Source organism: Diabrotica virgifera, chromosome 1, assembly GCF_917563875.1.
Source record: "Diabrotica virgifera virgifera chromosome 1, PGI_DIABVI_V3a".
NCBI lineage: Eukaryota > Metazoa > Arthropoda > Insecta > Coleoptera > Chrysomelidae > Diabrotica > Diabrotica virgifera.
This window is the reverse complement of record NC_065443.1, coordinates 122,201,004-122,221,917: the sequence shown is the minus strand read 5'-3', so window position 1 is coordinate 122,221,917 and position 20,914 is coordinate 122,201,004. Positions and strand designations below refer to the sequence as shown.

Here is a 20,914-nt window from a genome sequence, read left to right as displayed (position 1 = left end):
GATTTTTCGACAAAAAAACTACGTTTTCAGACTGTTTTTCGCAAATAACTCAAAAAGTAAATATTTTATGGAAAAAATTATTCTCAGCAAAAGTGTAGCTTATAAAAAATCGAAAATAATGGTGTATCAGTAAAGTCTATACCAGGGGTGGCCAAACTCCTTGATAGTCCGAGCCATTTTTCAAAATTTGAAATTTTTCGCGAGCCACAGTTAAACAATTATTTAAAAAGAAGTGTAAAAAAGGTATTAAATTTTCTCTTACTATTTGGTTAAAACTTACTACACGAATTTTAAAGTGAAATAAATTGGTTCAAATCGTTGTTTCAAATATATGCCAATAAATCTACAAGTAGTCTTTACTAATTCAGAATACTTCGATTTTTCATCATCCTTCCATCTTTTTCTGGGACGGCTTACTGATCTTTCACCATCTCTCAAAAAAACGTTGTCTTTAATACTCTGTGTTTCACTGATCTTACCACATGACCTGCCCATCTTATCTTAGCTTTTATGTCTGACGATGTTTTCAGTACCATACAGTCACCAATTTAGCATTACGTCGCCTTCTCCATTCTCCTGTCAATTCATCTCTTTAAGGGCCAAATATCATTTTAAGAACTTTCATTTCAAATACCAGCAACTTACCTATCTATTTTCCGCTAATGCAGATTCCATGTTTCACTTTCATATATAAAAATTGAGCGAATAATTGGCATGTACAGCTTTTTAGATTATCTTTTTAGCAACATAGATCTTAATAATGATGATAGGGAGTATAATGGAAATAGGGAGTAAAAGTTGTGGACATTAATAGTTATGTTCTGCCTAACTCTTTTGCCGAAGGCCCAGACTACTTGTTTCTTCCTCGAATTGTCAAAACACCTGTCTCACGTCTCTTGTAGAATGAGGGACTACACCTAGATCATCAGCAAAGGCCAACAATAGTTTTGCTCCTCGATTCGCAAATCGCCCTATCAACTCAGATGATATTTCACTTATTACATATTCTAAGGCCAAATTGAATAAAGGGGCCTCCTTGTATAAATCCTGCTGTTACACTTATTAGTCTTTAATAATATTTGTTTTCAGTAATTCAAGACATTTTAAAACACAAAAATTAAAAGTAGTAATTCAGGTACATTTATTGGGAGCCACAAATAATCCTTCAAAGAGCCACATGTGGCTCGCGAGCCACAGTTTGGCCACCCCTGGTCTATACATTGAGTAAAAGCAAAGTTGTAGCTCATGAAAAATTCGTTCTTATTCGTCTAATTCCAAATCGAATAATTCAACGCGAAATCACTGAAAAATCAAGCACTTTTCGGGAAAAGCTTATTAACATTTTTAAAGTATCTAAAAAAACTTTATATTTGTTTTTTAGAAAAGTTTCTAGCATCCAAAATAAACGAGTCACACTGAAAAAAAAGTTGGCCCATTTTTTTGGTAAAAAAATCGTGAAAACCTGCCTCTATTTAGCACCCTAAATAAAATTAATCGTTACCGCTTTACCATTTATTTTAACTCTATGTGAATTGTTTATATGATCTGTAAGTTTTATTGGTTTGAAGTGCTTATTTTTGAAAAAATTTGGTTTTATAGTAAAAAAAAATTTTTTGAAAAATTTCCTTTTTTCAAAATAACTTAAAAAGTATTAGTGATAAGAAAAATCTTAACGAGTCAAAAAATGTAGGTTTTGCTATTATAAATATGCTTGTTTCATTTTGTTTTTCCGTAAGACAAAAATTGGTTAAGATATGGCTGTTCATACACTGATTAGTGACCCATTCAAGCTTTTTCAACTATAACCCTTTCAAAAATAAGCACTTTAAACCGGTGAGACCGACAGATCATATAAAAAATAGATAAGTAAGTAAATTGTTTGTAAAGCGGTAGCAATTAATTTCATTTGGGGAGAGAGATTTTCACAATTTTTTCACCAAAAAAAGAGGGTCAACTTTATTTTGAGCGTAACTCGCTTATTTTTTAATGCTAGAAACTTGTATAAACAATTAAAATAAAGCTTTTTATAAACACTTTAAAAAAGTTTAAATGGGTTTTTCCCGAAAAGTGCTTAATTTTTCGGTGATTTTACCTTGAAATATTCGATTTGAAATTATACGAAAAATAACATGTTTTCCATGAGCTACAACTTTGTTTTTACTCGATTGATAGACTTTACTGATATACCATTTGTTTCGATTTATTATAAGCTACATTTTTGCTAGGAATATTTTTTTCGATCAAATATTTACTTTTTGAGTTATTTCCGAAAAACCGTCTGAAAACGTAGTTTTTTTGTCGAAAAATAAACATTTTCAATCGCAAATAACTCGAAAATTATTGACTTACATAAAAAACTATATTAATTAAAAGTTGCTTAAAATCAGCCAATTTATCCATTTCCGGTCTTATCTAGAACGTATGTTTTTTCACCCCCGAGAAGGGGTGACTGTCACCCCCCAAGTAAAAGCAACCAACGGCACAATTTCAACTTTGAACTGAAGGGTAAGTAGAACTTAAATCCAAAGTTTTATGCAATTCTGAGTTGCCCCTGAAAATTACACGGTATCGCCGTATTTCCGTTCGTTTACTGGGCTACGGGCAATGATGGATATGTTATCAAGAATTTAAAATTATCATCAATGTCCAGTTTCTATGGACAATAAGGTTAATATCCGGCCATTGTCGACAATGACTAATTCAACAGGTCATTGTCGATATTGACCGGTTATTAACGTTATTGGCCGGATTTACGTTATTGCCCGTAACATATAATATATTAAAAGAAAATAAAGACCTTTATTCTTATTAATGGTTTAAGGGGCCATCCTAGTGTAAAAGTATGAAATTCATATACTTTTTTGGGAATTTCTAAAATAAAAAGTTGTACCGATTGTTTTGAAAATTTGCATGAGGATTTATTATAAAAAGAAGTACATGTAAAACGGCCTTCATAAAAACATATTGAAAATTAAACGATTTATGCATGCGCCATCTACTGGCACCGTGAAAATAAAAACATAGCTCCATTGCTGCAGTGATTGGGACTAATAGAGATCATGAAACATAAAATTTCAAAGTTATTATTGAAATATAAGTTATTTTATATACCATCAACTAGGCGTTTTTTGATCGGATAAAAAATGTCAATTTGGTGGTTTTTGAAACTGAAAATGTTTTAGCTATTTTTTGAAAAAATTTCAACACTTCGTCATTTTTCCAAATTTTAATATTTTTCAAAAATCCTAGTTGATGGGATAGTAATCACTTTAAAATTTTATGTTTCAGGATCTCTATTTAGCCCCAATCACTGCAGCAGTGGAGCTACGTATTTATTTTCACGGTGCCAGTAGATGGCGCATGCATAAATCGTTTAATTTTCAATATTTTTTTTATGTTTTGCATATACTACTACTTTTTATAATAAATGCTCATGCAAAATTTCAAAACAATTGGTACAGTACTTTTTATTTTAGAAATTCCCAAAAAAAACTACAGTAGAACCCCGATTATCCGGGTGCGGATTATCCGTGCTGCGGATTATCCGTGCTGCGGATTATCCGTGCTGCGGATTATCCGTGCTATGATTTTCTATTACTCAAGTTGCGTTTTTGAGGTTTTATCAAAATAGCGTCATCGTAAATCACTTGACGGAAACTCTATATGACGAAAGAGAAACTCATAATGAAAGATTTATTTATTTCTGTTATTTTTTATAGTAGGTACTATGTATGTGTATACGCACATATGTATTATACATAAGAAATACATGTTCAGATTATCCGTGCTTTTCAATTATCCGTGCCACCCTTCGGTCCCAACGAGCACGGATAATCGGGGTTCTACTGTATATGAATTTCGTACTTTTACACTAGGATAGCCCCTCGTTATTCTAAATCTGACTTTTTAGCTACCTCATTACCAGATTTACGCAGATGTCGCAGATACACACATTCAAATCTAAAGTATATGCTCATAAATATGCACGACTTTGTCAATAATATGCCAAAACATTTATTTATGTCAATAATATGCAGAAAAATTCAACAAAACAAACTGTGAATTTTAAAGTATTATTTATTATATAGTCCGTTCTTTAACGGTAAAATATTGAAAAACCTCTAAATTGTAAAGAACCGCTTGGATTGACATGAAATTTGGCATACACATAGATAACAAGTCAAAGAAAAAAAGTGATATTGTGCCGATATGTGCTTTTGCCCTGGGGGTGGTTTTCACCCCCTCTTGGGGGTGAAAAAACTTCCGTCCAAAGAAAGTCAGGAAATGGATAAACTGGTTAATTTTAAGTAACCTTTGTTCTATAGAGTTTTTTCACTAATTCAATACTTTTCGAGTTATTTGGCAGTAAATATGTTAATTTTTTCAACAAAATAACCACGCTTTTAGACGGTTTTTCGCAAATAACTCAAATAGTAATTATTTTGTCGAAAACACATTCTTAGCAAAAATATAGCCTGTAAAAAATTTAAAAAAATGGTGTATACATCACGTCTCTACACCTAGTAGAAGCAGAGTTATAGCTAATAAAAAATAGGTTCATATTCGTCAAATTCCAAATGAAATACTTTAACGTGAAATAACCAAAAATGAAGCACATTTCGGGGAAAACTCATGTAACGAAATAGCGATGGACTACCCAGCTAATTGAAATAATATTCGAAAATATTACCCCAACTAACCAAGATAGCCATCGTTACACCCTTAGCTTAGCTCAGTCACTCAGGTGTGTGTTCGTCTTGTCTTAACCTCAGATATGAACTATGAAAATTGGAATGGAAGCAAACAAAACATAGTTTTTAACTAATCATGTTTATTGTTCATAAAGATATAATAAATAAAATGACTTAGTAAATTGCATTAACAAATGTATTTAAATTCTTGCCAAAAACTAACAATTCTGGATTATACTTATGGCTTTTGGTAGCTGATGGTATCTTCTTGATGTCGTATGGTACTGCTGTTGTAGACTTCTCGTAGGCCTGGGCGGATCTTCGGCCCAAGGCCCCTGCAGCTAGAGGTGGTGGTTGTGCAGTCTGGATGTCATTGTCTTCGTTGTTGTATCGCCGGCGATTTGAGGGTTGTTGAAACTCCCGGAGGGAGAAAAGTGGTTTCTTTCCAAAAAACTATAAAATAGAGACACATATCAATCATCAAGAAGAAAAACCAACGTGTGCCATCTGCCGTTCTAATCGTCAGAAAGAGTAGCAGATGACAAGAATAAATCAAATGAAATTTAGATGAGAATAGGTAAAATTCTGATTACTAAACGTGCATACATGTAAATTAAAAGATAATTATATTTGAAACTAAAATATCAGAACACATGGTCTGACATTGGAAGTTAGGTTAGATAAAAAACAATTAGAAAAACTGTTAGACGGAGAAATATAATCACAATATAATGTTATCCTTACCCCAAGAGATGATTTGATGAAATAGAAATGATTTATTTTTCGAATTACATGCCTTTTTAAGGATTAATTTTTCCCTTCCAGTGTATGTCAGGGAGTAGGGGGTCAAGTCGATGAAGTGACTAAGTGACACTGTCATTGAAAACGACATTTAAAATGACAACCAAGTACTATGAAGTAGCGGCATGTTCCGTATTGAAAATACAGATATTTGGAGAGTATGAATATACGAGGTATGTTCAGTATGATGATTTAAATGAAAGAGATATATTAAATAGAAGATAATAAAAGAAGGTAATAAAAGAGAGCGCCAACCGATTTTTAAAGGGGAAAATGGGTAAACCAATTAGAAGAAGATAATTATTAATGAAATATTAAAGAAAATAAGATAAAATAATTATTTAAAAATAAAATATCAAAGATGTGACGTTTGTAACGTTACACTCATTACAACTTATTTAAAGTGTTTAAAAAAAGCTTCATTTTTGTTTTATAAAAAAAATTTCTAGCATCAAAATTAAACAAGCTACGCTCAAAATAAAGTTAGTCCCTTTTGGTTTTGGTAAAAAAGTCGAGAAAATCACCCCCTAATTAGTATCTTAAATGAACTTAATCGTTAGGACTTCATAAATTTCTTGACTCCTGTATATATTGTTTATATGATCTGTAAGTTTCATCGGTTCAAAGTCCTTATTATTGAAAGGGCTGTAGTTAAAAGGGGTTAAACGAGTCACATGATCATGAATGTATGCAAATTTAGAAACACCAAATCTTAATCAATTTTTGTCCAACACAAAAACAAAAAAATACATGATATTCAGAAAAGCTAATCTAACTTTTTTGTTTTTCGAGATTTTTGGTATCTCTAACAATTTTTAAGTTATTTTGAAAAAAAAAAGCATATTTTTTAAAATGTAAATTTTTAAAAATTTTACTTTGAAACCAAATTTTTTCAAAAATAAGCACTTTGAATCGATGAAACTTACAGATCATATAAACACAACATAAGAAAAATAATTTGTGGAGCGGTAACGATTAATTTAATTTAAGTTGCTAATTAGGGAGTGGTCTCCCAGATTTTTTTTTTTGCAAAAGCAAAAGGGACCAACTTTATTTTGAGCGTAACTTGCTTAAATTTAATGCTAGAAACTTTTTGTAAAAACAGAAATAAAGTTTTTTTTAAACACTTTAAAAAAGTTATTATAGGTTTTCCCCAGAAAGTGCTTAATTTTTTGGATATTTCACATCGAAATATTCTATTTGAAATTTGGTGAATATGAATCTATTTTTCATTGGCTATAACTCTGGTCCTGCGAGATCCAGAGACCTAACGCGTACACCATTTTTTTACTTTTTTATGGGCTATATTTTTGCTAAGAACGTTTTTTTTCGACAAAATACTTACTTTTTGAGTTATTTGCGAAAAACCGTCTAAAAATGTGGTTATTTTGTTGAAAAATTAACATATTCACTTGCAAATAACTCGAAAAGTGTTGACTTAGCGAAAAAGCTCTATAGAACAAAAGTTACTTAAAATTAGTCAGTTTACCCATTTCCGGACTTATTTTGGACATATATTTTTTCACCCCCAAGAAGGAGTGAAAGTCACCCCCAGGGCAAAAGCACACATCGGCACAATATCACTTTTTTTCTTTGACATGTAAGCTATATGTATGCCAAATTTCATGTCAATCCAAGCGGTTCTTTAAAATTTAGAGCAAAAACCGTGAAATAATGGACTAATATTAAATAGACAAAACCAAAACAATAATATTTAAGTTTATTTCTCATAAAAACAGTACACAATAATTAATAGGCCTGGATCCCACGTACCAAAAAAAGTTGATTAATAGCAAGCTGAAAACTGGAACACTGGAACAGGGGAAGTTTCAATTGCGGAACAGATTACAGGTTTCGAACGTCAGACTACGAAAACGTCCCATGTATTTTGTTGTTTTGTTATCCTTTTAATAAGTTACAGGGGTGAAAAAAAAAGAGGAAATTGAGTGTGATTTTTAATTCCAAATATCTCATTCAAAAGAAACTTTTTGTTTAGTATAAGAGAATTTCTGCTCTCAGTAGGGGTCGACAAGACAAGAATTCTTGTCTTGATAACAACTTCTATAGAATAGAATAGAAATATGCTTTATTGTCATGAAAAATTTAACAATTTTATAGACAAAGCTTACAAGAATCATAAATAAGAACAATAACAAATAACAAATACAATTTACTAAAATGATATAAATCGTCTATATAAATAAAAATAATGAAGAGAAACAAAAAAAAATCAGTAACAATCTATTGCAAAATTTAAAAAAAATTTTGCAAATTGCATATTCTACCTTAAGAAATTTAATAAGTTAAGTTAAGCTGCTGCATATGACACTCAAATATAGATTAAGATTATACTTATAGATTAAGATTATACTTATAAATAAGAATACTGTACTTTCTTAGTTATTGGTTAAGAAACTCTGCTGTTGAATAATATGGTCTTTCAGATAAATAGGCTTTAGTCATTTTACGGAACTTGGGGAAAGATGTTGCAGATTTAAGTTGTAGAGGGAGATGGTTGTAAAGTTTTTTTGCAGAATATAATATAGATTTCTTTACTAACTCACTGGACGGGATCGGTAAATAGATGTCAAAAGTAGAATTTCTGGTGGAATAGTCATGTCTAGGTCTTGCTGGAAAGACATGTAGATGTTTACGAATTAAGCAAACAGTTTCTAAAATATATAAAGAAGGTAGTGTTAGAATCCTGTGATCTTTGAAGTAGCTTCTGCAATGTGTTGTTCTTCTGAGGCCAAACAGATATCTTATTGCTCTTTTTTGTAATTTAAAAATAACATCAGTTTGGGCAGCCGTACCAGAACCCCAAAAAGGTAGACCATATCGAAGATGTGACTCGAACAAAGAAAAATATGTTATTTTGGAAGAGGCTAAATTCATTTCCTTCGAAACAGATCTTATTGCAAAGCAAGCTGAGGATAGTTTCTTGCTTAACACATCAATATGAAGGGACCATTTCAGATTGCTATCTAAAAAAATACCAAGAAACTTTACAGAATCAACGATACTGATCTGGCTGTTATGAAGAGGTAAGGGTTGAAGAGCTCCTTTATAGGACAATGCTGCTGTTTTATCTACGTTAAAAGAGAGTAAATTTGAATCGGACCAAGATTTTATTGTAAGTAGATCAGAAGTTATAGTAGCATGAAGAGTTGCGATATTTGAGTTGAGATATTGAGTAGTGATGTCATTAATAAAGATAAGGAAAAGTAGAGGACCCAATACTGAACCTTGTGGTACCCCACATACAACATTTTTGAGACTAGAATCTGTATCATTTGCTCTAACCAGTTGTTTCCTATTATCCAAGTAAGATTGAAACCAGTTCGAAGAAATACCTCGAATTCCGTAGAAATCTAGTTTTTTTATTAAAATGTCGTGATTCACACAATCAAAAGCTTTGACATAATCACAAAAAACAGTGACAGTGTGCAGATTATTGTTTAATGCTTGATAAACCTCATGTAGTACAGAAAACATGGCATCTGTGGTACATTTATTATTTAAAAAGCCGAACTGATTTTGTGATAAAATATTGTTATCAACGAGAAAGGACATAAGTCGGGCTTTTATGAGTCTCTCAATAATTTTGGAGAGTACCGGTAGTAATGCAATAGGTCTATAATTGCAGGCATTTGATTTTTCACCACCCTTATGAAGAGGAATAATGATGGCCGTCTTTAGGCACTCTGGAAATTTACCTTTCTCAAAAGAATCATTAATTAGAGAGATAAGGACTCCCAACACACTGTCTGGGAGATTTGAGAAAATTTTTATGGATAGTCCATCGGTACTACAGGAAGATTTGCTTTTGATATTATTGATTGTCTGAATCAGTTCAGATTTATCAACCGGTCTTATAAAGAATGAATTCGAGACCTTTCCTGAATTAGGGAGATAGGAAATGGGATCTTGTTGTGACACAATAGTTGATGTTATATTTTTACTCACATTAACAAAGTATTCATTTAGATTTTCTGGGTCTGGAAGGGAAAATGTTTGAGCTGTGTGAGTTTTATTACGAGGATCGTTTATTATGGACCAAGTTTCTTTTGCAACACTTTTAGAGCTTCTCAGACGATTTTGATAGTACAATTTTTTAGCTGATTTTATAAGTTTTAAATAGATTGCCCTGTACTTGGTGATATATTCAGTAACAGAGACGTTGGTAGTAAATTTCTTGATGTACAGTAATGAACGCATATTTTTGGCTGATATGCGGACACCTTTGGTAGTCCAGGGTTTGTGATGTTTTGGCTTAATTGTGATTAAAGGAAATGCTTTATTAAAGATACAGACAAGCTTATTCAAAAAGTCACTGAAATTATTATCGACGTTCATAGAAGGAAAGGGCCACTCAGAGGTTAAGCATAAATTTTGGAATTTACGAAAATTCCGAGCGGAAAAAATCCTGCCTAAACGTCGAGTTTTCGAAGAGTGCTTGCTAAAGATGTTAAACTTCGTATAAACCGCTTCATGATCAGATAGTCCCGCATTAACAGTTGTAGCGCACACATCACGGGGTGAGAAGTCTGAGACAATATAATCAATTATGCTAGATGAAGTTTTTGTAATCCTTGTAGGAGAATCAATGTGCATTGTTAGACCATACGATTCAAATATGTTGACTAGGGATATTTGTGTAGCACAAGCAGCAGCATAATTAATGTTAAAGTCCCCGCATAAAATTTTTCTGCTTTTATGGGGCAGGTCATCTAACAAATTAAGCAGGTTCTGAAAAAATAGTTCCACGGAAGAGTCAGGTGATCTATAAATGCAAATAATATAAAGATTAAAGTTCTTACTGTAAACTAAGGAAAACTCAAAGAATGCTTCGCTTAATAGAAAATCATATTTTGTTACCAGAGAAAAATCATTTGTAGAAATAATCAGGGTACCTCCATGCGCTGAACTTTGACGATCGTACCTAGCAATAGTGGAATATTTTTCTACAAAAAAAGGCTCGTTGACTTCAAGCCAGTGCTCAGTAACCGCAACTATCGGAGGAAACCCTAATTCCTCTAGAAATAGAAATAATTCATCAGTTTTATATCTTATAGAACGAATATTAATCAGAACCATGCTAAAGTTGTTATCACTAAAATAATTTGAGGATTCTAGTCCCTCAGAACACGTCGTGATGTTTAAAAATTTCGTTTAGGAGACACATTTCTTGTCTTGTCTTGAGAAAAAATCAAGAAATTTAAAAAAATCTTTTCTTGACGTTTTCTTGACATCTTATATCTTGTCTGGATTCAAGAAATTTCAAGATCTTGAAATTTCTTGATTACCTACCTGGTCCGGTGATTCCCAGGCTACCTTTTTTATTGCGTTACGTGCTAACACGGCCTAATAAATTCTAGAATGATCTACATAATCCAATACTAGAGCCAGCATTTAGTCATAAAAAAGAAGAGAACGAATTTGATTTAGATAGTACTTACTTATTTAAGAAAGCTGATAATTATTATAACTTGCAATCTTGGAAGTATGAAATTGAAAAATACTTAAATGAGCCTAGGTCAGAAGATGCTGAGAATATACTTGATTGGTACGGAAAACACGAAAATCTCTACTCGTCATTATCAAAAATGGCCAATGATTTTCTCGGAACGCCAGCAACATCTGTACCTGCAGAAATGCTACTTTCAAGAGCAACTTTGACAATAACAAATCCAAGAATTCGGCTAGGCGTTGACTCCATAAGCAGTGTTATTTGCCTTAATTCATGGCTTATCAATTCCGATTTAAAAATGAACTAAATTTATTATTTAAAAAAAAATCTACCTTTTGGTACATAGTTTCAATAAAGTATAATTCTCTCTCTCTAGTCTGCAATTTTATTTTCAACAGGATTAGACATTTAATATTTTTAATCTACATTTTTGTAAATCGTTTTAGCAAAAAAAGTGCTTAATAAATTAAAATACGTTATGTTATGTTAAAATATATTATCTTTTTCACAAATAAATTTTAGACAGAGTTTTTAGTGTATTATCCAAGATATTTCAAGATTTCTTGATTTCTTGACAAGAATTCTTGGTATTGGCATACAATTTCTTGTCTTGTCTTGAAATCTAAAATTACTTCTTGAGAGAGAAGTTCAAGACAAGATGTTGAAATTTTCAAGAACTTGGCGACCCCTAGCTCTCAGTAATGATGTAATCTTTCATTCCTTGTTTAAATTTTTCAAAAATATTAAATTAGTTTTTTCAGGATTCGAAAAAAAATGAATGCATTTAAAAAGCATTGTCCCGAAATTTTGCGCCTATGCTCAAGAAGAATTTGGAATTATATTTCACCGTCCACATTACATAAATAGTACAATAAATGGATTTCATCAATTATTATATTTTTTTCTTGTTGTCAATAATTAGAGATACCAATTATTAATGATTTTTCTTTAAAGTTTTGATAAACAAACGGAGGGTCATCATCATATCGCTAACCTCTAATTTGTCAACATTTAAATCAAATATAATTTGTAATTTTTTAAAGTCAAAAGTCAATAAGCACTGTCTATCATCTATTTATGATTTATTGTCCATCTGTGACTCATTAAAAATAGTCAATTGTGCAAATCTTAATACGACATTTGGATATTTGGAATTCACTCTTATTAGGACAAGGTGACAATACCTTGGCCTAATACTAATAAATATGTATTTCTTTTTTATTTAAACAATGTATTTATTTCTCAAAAACGGCTATTTATATTTTAGTCTGGGGAGATTATCGAAAAAAGGCATTTTTGAGAAAAGTTATTTACCAGTTATTTTATTGCTTTAATCTAATCTTAAGATTGCATAATTATTATAGTAGGGGAGCAAAGCATGCTAAATGTGCAGTCACTCGAGCGTTATGGGGACCTATTGAGTTGTGAAGAGTAGGTCCTAAAACCAAAAAAAGTTTAGTAAAGTTTTCCATTTTAGTGGGCGCTTGCCATTTTTTAATTTAATTTTTCATTTCCAACAATGGTTTTTTCCGATTATAACGCCATCTATCCATAATTCGAAAAAATGTTTCGAATAAAAGTTACTTATTTTTACGTAAGGAATCCAAATCTGCAATAAAAAAATGGGGGCTCCTATTTAAGATTTTAAAGTAAACCTCCAGCCCACCTCCATGGGGGTCGTGTTTGGTGCCATTCGATAGATTTTTAAAAAATATTGGACACCTATTTTTTAGTTTTTCGATCTGTCATTCATTTCGCGAAACATTCGCTTTTTTCTTGCGAAACTTTGAGACTCACTTATTTCCTTACGCCCGGCTCAAATCGTCAGATTTTTTAAATAATATACACTCTTTTGCATGTACTGAACTTACCTTATCTTAATCTGACAATTTCGAGTTTTTTAAGGATAGATTTTTTTTTCGCCCCCCCCCCCCCCTAACGAACTCCCCTGTGTTAAGAGTCAATATATGGTAGAGGTACATCTGCAGGGTACCAGGTTTCTCCCCATAATATGATAATCTGACGCGCTCGAGTAACTGCAAAAATCCCCGCTTGGGCTCCCCTACCATTAGTAATATAGGTACCTATGCAAAGTCGGCAGAAAGTGTGCTATTTTGTTTCTAAACAAATTAGCGCCCCGAAATATTCTTTTTTTTTTAATTATTGCTTTGTAACTCCAAAGATTTTAACTTTAAACTAAAAACACCTAAATAAAAATTCAACGTAATTTAATTCTACATAGAGATATTTTTTCCTCGAAAAGTTTTAAGTTTTTCCAACAAAATCTTTAGTTTTCAACTAAAATTTTTGGGGGAAGTAATTATTTATCAATAATTAAATAGCTTGGTAACACGACAGCTTTTTATAGATTATATTTCCGGAAGCCGGCGACAATCTAATAAATATTATAGCAACAATTAAATTGTTAATTAAAATTTTACGGTCACAACCGGAGTAATTATAATATATAGTCGGTTCGCTAAACTCAGACACAACTGGCTAGTGATTTTAGTCGGTAATTTCTTTGTTTTTGGTCAATTTTGCCAAAGTTGGCAAAATTATTAACTATTTAGTAATTATTAACTATTTAGTAATTATTTTTTTGCCAATTTTACCAAATTGACAAAATTACGTAATAAAATCACTAGCCAGTTGTGTCTGAGTTTAGCGAACCTACTATACCAGAATAACTATGATTTTCGTATAAAAAGGCACTATACCTATCTAACGTACTTTAGCAGAATAAATTGAATTTGGACTATTTGAACGGCCTCGGGAATGTTTTAAAGTTATAAACATTTTTTTTTCTTATAAACAAATGAATTTCTCGACAACTATTAGACTCAATTAAATTAAGAAAACGGTTTTATAAAAGACGTGGCAGGACCCTTCTTTTAAAAGAAAAAAAGTTGAATTGCGAGGAGTGATTGAAAAACAATCAACAACTAGGGTAAAGAAAATTGAAGTTCAATTTCAAAATTGGTATACTTTAAAAAATGTTTTCCTCGGCTCCCCATAGAGCAATTTTCTTCATTTTTTTTTAACCAGAAGTAAGTTCAGTATAGCCACCTAGGTAATTAACGAATTATTAATATCAAAATTGCTTTAGTTTGGTTATAATAAATTAATTTATTATAACAAACGTTTAATTTGTTTAAACAAGGATTGTTTAAATAATTATACTTACAACTTTCAAATGAGAATATTTGTATTTTGAACGTTAAAAGGTACACGGGTGAAGTTTTTCTAAAAAAAGTCTACAACAGGAAAAATGTATAGTTTTATTTTGTTATTAATAAATTAATTTATTATGACAAAAGTAAAGCATCTTCGGCACTTATTAATGCATTAGTTAAGTAGATCTACGCGAGTTAGTTCGGATTAAATAAAAAATGAAGAAAATGGCTCTATTGGAAGCCGAGAAAATACATTTTTTTAACGTATACCGATTTTGAACATACATACTTACATACAGTCCGTCTAATTTACTTACCGTTGCACGTCATTACCTACCCCAGAGATCTAAGTTGACATAGTTGCCAAAGTATAAAAAAACCTGAATCCATTTTAAATCAACATAATTATTGTAAACGTGGATTATACAACAAAACAAAAATGTAAATAAGTAAAAACTTAAGAAATAGAGAACAAGAATTATTAAGTTATAATCTTTTAAGATTTGCAGTGCAAGCGTTTTTGCACTGCATTGTTAATAATTAAAAAACGGCTCCGAACTCTTGGCATGAAGTCGGTAGGTTTCTTTGTATATGTCCACAATAACAACTAAAAAAGTTGTCAGATACCTCGATTATTCCAAGTCGTGATAAAATTAGGTGAAATTTATATTGTTATAGTAGAGGATCTTTTTATAGTAAAGTTAATAATAAAAACAGTAAATATAATAAAACAGATACTTACAGTAAAGAATATAAACAAATATGAAGTGTCATCACCGCAACTGTCAAATAAATGTTACCAATTTATGCCAAAATATCACCTTCGTTCGATTACAGTTACAGTGTGTTCCGAACAAATGTGCTTCATAAAAACGCTTTATAATCCATTTATACAAATTAAATGAAACATATTATTGTGTATTTCTTTAGGTTAACATTAATAGAAATCTACAAATATTATTTCTACGCGTATATAATAAAATATGTCTAGTGGCTGTAATTCCAGTGTACTCGGCAAAGTGATTCTAAAAAAGAACACACCTACCGCCTAAATATTTCGTGTTGGTATCATGCGACATCACAGGCTATGACGTGCAACGGTTAGTAAATTAGACGAAGTATACCCATTTAATTTTAGATTTATTTAGATCAATTTATGCCGTTATTAATCAAAATTCAGAGTTGGCGCAATGATATGAAATGATTGTAATTTCGAGACGAATCTATTCATGTAAATTTTATTGTATTTGTGACATTACAGTTTCCATAAGATGTGTGCGGTGTATTTTTTTTTATTTTCACGAAATTTGGTGAAAACCGAATTCTTGAAAATATCATCTATGATCTGGAAACTATCAGATTTACCTCGTACACAAACAAAAATCTTTACTTTTTAGGCTTAGTAGCACCTTTTTGTAAAGTTATTAACCGCTCTACTTCGTGAAGATAATATTTTTTTAATTCATAAAACAATTGGTCTCGCTTGATTCAATAGCCCATTGTTGAATCATGATTTTGAGGTAGACCCAGATCGCAGTGTAATTGATTTGAGACGTCGTCATTCGTTAATAGATCCTTGTGGAAAGTTATAACTTTCGACGTGATTGATGGACCGGTTTTAATACATTCCAAGTTTCTGATATAAATCATGAAAATATTTCAAATTCATAGACTTCAAAATAGTTTCAAAACCAAGAAGTAAATAATTGTGTTATAGTATATTGTATTAATTATTTTTTCTTTGTTTCAGAATTAGATGATAGACTAGTATACGAGGTAGTTGGCCGTAATATCATTAAAAGAGATACCAATAACGCCACAATGGTTAAACCATCGGAAGTGACTGGTAGTTCCGAAAAACCAACGACGTCACCACCAAAAAAGGTAAATTTCCATTGTTTCATAAATAATCATTTCGTTGTGAACCGAAACAAGAGCCGTCTTATTTTAGTTAGTCTAGAGAGCGCCAAAAGCACTACAACTAGTTTTAACCCTTGTTAGGGTTTCCTCTATTAGGTCTTTTCGCGGTGCACATCCTGAATGTACTCTGAACTTAACCCTGATACAAATGTATGCGCAAGCGTGTCTCCGAATATATTCTGAATTTTTTTCTGCACGAACAATTTCCGGATGTTTTTTGGGTTGCCTATGCCAATTGCCTAATTCTTTATCTACGACATAACATCAACAATCGACACCTTCGAGACAGGAAAAGTAATTTTACATATTTTTAAAAAAAATTTGCATTTTTGGAACATTTAAAAGTCCTATAATCTCTTCCAAATCTTCATCACTTGAACTGAGGTTCATCATCTAAAAAGGTTTTAAAAATAAGAAACTGAAATACATAATAAAATTTAAAAAACCTTACCTTTTAAAAAAATTTTATGATAACACAACAATTTAAAATCTGTTAGGTTAGAAATAGAATCTCGAATCTCTAAACAAAATAAATAAATTCGTCAAATCAACGTCTGCACATGTGCGGACAATAAATCCTCTCTTTAATCCCAGAACTTGTTGAACGCATTCCGAATACGTTCAGGGCAAGTTGTTGCGCTCCGCGAACAGAGAACTTTTTATTCAGAGGAGGATTTTTCAACACCGCGAACAGCCAAAATTCTAATGCGCAAGCGTTCTTCCTCTGAACACGTTCAGGATGTGCACCACGAAAACACCTATAAGCCTTGCGACATCCAATATTGGACATAGGCCTCCCCTTCGCTCCTCCATCATTCTCTATCCTGAGCCATATGCATCCATTTTGAGCCTGCTTGGTGTTTTAGGTCATCAACCCATCTCATCTGTGGTCTTCCTCTCTTTCGTTTATATGTCCATGGTCTCCACTCTGTAATAATTTTATTCCATCTTTCGTCTTTTTGTCTAATCGTATGACCGGCGAATTTCCATTTTAGTTTAGCTGTTTGACGAGTAGCATCTTTAACTTTTGTGATATTTCTTACCCAGGAATTCCTTTTTCTATCTGACAGTCTAACGTTGATCATTTGTCTTTCCATTGCTCTTTGTGTTTTCGCAATTCTGTCCATATTCGCTTTTGTGAACGTCCATGTTTGACATCCATATGTAAGGACCGGAAGAATACATTGGTCGTAGATTTTCGTTTTTAGATATTGAGGGTATTTTTTATTTTTCAATATGAAGCTGAGCTTACCAAACGAGGCCCACGCTAACTTCGTTCGTCTCTTTATTTCTGCTGTTTGGTTGTCTCTATTCAATTTCATTATTAGTCCCAAGTACAATATATGTATTCATGCACTTCCTCTATTTGGTTTTGTTTAACTACGATTCTTAACTCATCGTCTTGATTTGTTATCACTTTTGTTTTGCTGTAGTTCATATTTAATCCAACTTTACTGGCTTCGTGGTCTAGTTGTTGTATCATTATTTGTAAGTTGTTCCTTGTCTGTAGCGATAATGACGATATCGTCAGCGTATCTTAGGTGATTTAAGTATTGGCCGTTAATGATGATTCCATATTCTTCCCATTGTAATCTCTTGAAAATGTCTTCTAGAGCTTGGTTGAAGAGCTTCGGCGAAATCGTATCTCCCTGTCTAACGCCCCTTTTGATAGGTATGGGGTGTGTATTCTGTTCAAGTTGGATCGTAGTTGTGGCCTTACTGTATATATTAGAGATTAGTTCTGTATACCTGTAATCTACTCTGCTATTGTGTAGTGATTGTTTCACTGCCCAGTGTTCTATGGAGTCGAATGCCTTTTCAAAATCTATAAATGCCATATATATGGGTATTTGGTATTCATTTATTTTCTCAATAAGTAACTTCATTGTCAGTAGGTGATCACATGTACTGTAGCCTTTTCTGAATCCTGCCTGTTCTTTGGTCTGATAATTGTCAAATTTAGGGGTTAATCTGTTGGTTAATATTTTAGTTAACAATTTATACATAACATTAAGCAAGGTAATCGGTCTATAATTTTTCAGATCTTTTTTGTTTCCTTTTTTAAACAATAATAGGGTGATTGCTTCATTCCAATTACTGGGTATGTTTCGTGTACTTAGTATTTTGTTCAGTAATATATATAAGACTTCCCTTGTAATTTTTCCGCCATTTTTAATCATCTCCACTGTAATGCCGTCTCTTCCTGGTGATTTATTATTTTTCATTTCTCTCAGGGCTTTCTTTATTTCTGATTTGCTAATCTCTGGTCTCGCTAACACTTTATTAGAGATTATAATTTTCACAATCATATAATCGAAAATAATATTGTTCGCGGCGTTCATTAAAAGTTCTACTCGTAACGGCATTTTTCGGAGTTATACTTTTCGTAGGTGGCGGCGATATGCTCTCGGAAAGGTTTAAAAGAAAACCATTTGTAACAATTCTCTGTCGACAGACCAAATAGTTTTATTTGGATTTCGGTCATATTGCTTTCTGGAGATGCTGAAAGCCATGATATATTACAATATAAGGCTTACACAAAAATTATAAATAAGCGTCTTAAAGACATAAATTCGATTTATTTTAACATTAAAACATTAAAATTGTAGTTAAACGTATTTTTCTTTCAAATGAATATTTTTCGGATTTAATTTTTTTTTATTATTTTTATTTTCTAATCGCCAAAAGTCAGAAATTTTAGGGCGCGTGAGTTATTTAGACCTCTTTTTGTTAACCTTATCAATAAAGTTGGGTGCGCAAGTGTTTTTCTACCTTGACAGTTCGAAATAACCAAGTACTTTTTATTATTTTATGCTTACAAATACGTATAGGTCTGGATCCCGCGTATGAAAAAAAAGTTGATTAATAGCAAGCTGAAAATTTGTTAATAGCTTAAGGGTGTCTAGTCAGATAAACTTTGATATATGAGAACACTGGAACAGGGGAAGTTTTAATTGTGGAACAGGTTAAAAATTTGGAACGGTCAGACCACGAAAACGGCACATGTCTTTTGTCCGACAGAACAGACTTAAACTCTCCGAACAGAGATTAAACTCTCATGCAAAAATCAGATTGCTATTTATCACCAAATGGGCGTTTTAATGAGTGGAACATGTAGAATATGTCAAATGCCAGGAATTATGACAGGTGATAAATAGCAGTCTGATTTTTGCATGAGAGTTTAATCTCTGTTCGGAGAGTTTAAGTCTGTTCTGTCGGACAAAATAAATGTGCCGTTTTCGTGGTGTAACCGTTCCAAATTTTTAACCTGTTCCACAATTAAAACTTCCCCTGTTCCAGTGTTCCTATATATCAAAGTTTGTGCGACTAGACACCCTTAAGCTATTAATAAATTTTCAGCTTGCTATTAATCAACTTTTTTTTGATACGCGGGATCCAGACCTAGTATCTTCCATCATAACACATGTAAAAATTTGTTGGCCTATATGGAGTATATGGGCTTAAAGAATCATTTAATATGGTAAATTGTCTTTAAAAGTCTCCATTTAAGAAACCTTTTTAAGTTTGCTATAAAACTGTCTGCACTTAAAGTGTCTTTTAACAAGGTTTTAAAGGCACCTTCACAGCAGTTTTAAAACCAGTTGCTTAAGAAAACAAAGTTTTAAGAAGGTTTTTAAATGGTTTTAATTTTAGTTTTATTCTACAGTTTTAAAGCATCCTTAAAAGACTTAATAAACCCGTTCGGTGCTACTTGGGGAGGCTCTAAGGCCTAAGGGTTAGAGATGATTCAACAGAATGGTAAATAGAATGCTTCCACATTGGCGTAATTCCTTTGTTAGGCCACTTAGTCAACGAATGATCAACGTATTATTAAATTTAACCAACATCCCTAAGTACATTAACTGCATCGAACAAAGTCCTTTTTCACTCACCACAAAAGATAACAGTCGAAACCAACTTAAACACAGATATTACTAAATAATGTAAATTTATTAAAAACTATAAATAAATAAAACTCATTACACAACACCTTTTTTACATCAAAGGATGCACTAATTATGCAATTGTTTTACATAAAGTTTCCTGCGACCTATATTGGCATGCAAACAATAAGTGTATAATAATGAATTTTTATGACATGTAACGAATGAAATGTACAAATATGTAACTGGATGTTCGCCACCGTGGTATTTAGATACTTCCTGACATGAGTGTCATTTTTTATGCGTTAATGAAGAGTAGCAATTATTTTACCTTTATAGCCTGTAGCCCAGCGGTACTCAACCTTTTTCTTTCCTGGGCCACATAGTAGCTATTGCCCAGCTTGCGTGCCGCAGTCAAGATGAAGTAGTATACAGGGTGTTTCATTGGGAAACGGAAATACTTGAATGGTGAATAGAGGTAAATGAGGCGGTTCTAGACATACTAAATTTATTACTCCACCGACTTTATAACCTAGTTACAAGGTGTTTTATCGATTTTGCCCATTTATTTCTGGACCCATACCTTTAGAACCACCTTGTATATTTTTTTGATATTTGGTAGGTACATATATGTCACATTTAGAACCCAAATTATAAATTATAAATTCATTGTGACCTTGAAACAAAATCCTGTATATTGAAATTTTCAAAACCCGTTTGCACATTTGAAAAGAGCTTTAATGGAGCTTCCATTCTTTGCGCAGTCAATTTAATGACTTTAATTTTGAAATTATGACGAAATTTTTAAGAACTCGAACTTTTAAAACAAAAATTTCGATATAATTTCAAAATTAATGTCATTAAATTATCTGCGCAAAAAATTGAAGCGAGCAATTAAACTTAGTTTTTTGTGCTCTTTTCAAATGTGCAGACGAATTTTGAAAATTTTAATATACAGGGTGTTGTTTCAAG

At 32.0% G+C, this 20,914-nt stretch overlaps 1 protein-coding gene and 1 long non-coding RNA gene across 2 annotated transcripts in view; one reads left to right on the top strand and one right to left on the bottom strand.

Moving 5' to 3' along the window:
* LOC114324354 (plexin domain-containing protein 2) overlaps positions 1-20,914 on the top strand; it is a 168,759-nt gene that overhangs the window by 70,798 nt on the left and 77,047 nt on the right. Inside the window, exon 2 of the mRNA XM_028272158.2 lies at positions 15,889-16,022. Coding sequence (XP_028127959.1) covers positions 15,889-16,022 — 134 coding nt within the window. The remainder of the gene's footprint in view (positions 1-15,888; positions 16,023-20,914) is intronic.
* LOC126880194 (uncharacterized) lies at positions 4,812-5,549 on the bottom strand. The gene is made up of 2 exons (XR_007696474.1): positions 5,436-5,549; positions 4,812-5,144 (listed from the first exon to the last, which is right to left on the bottom strand). It is a non-coding gene; the product is annotated as an uncharacterized LOC126880194 (long non-coding RNA).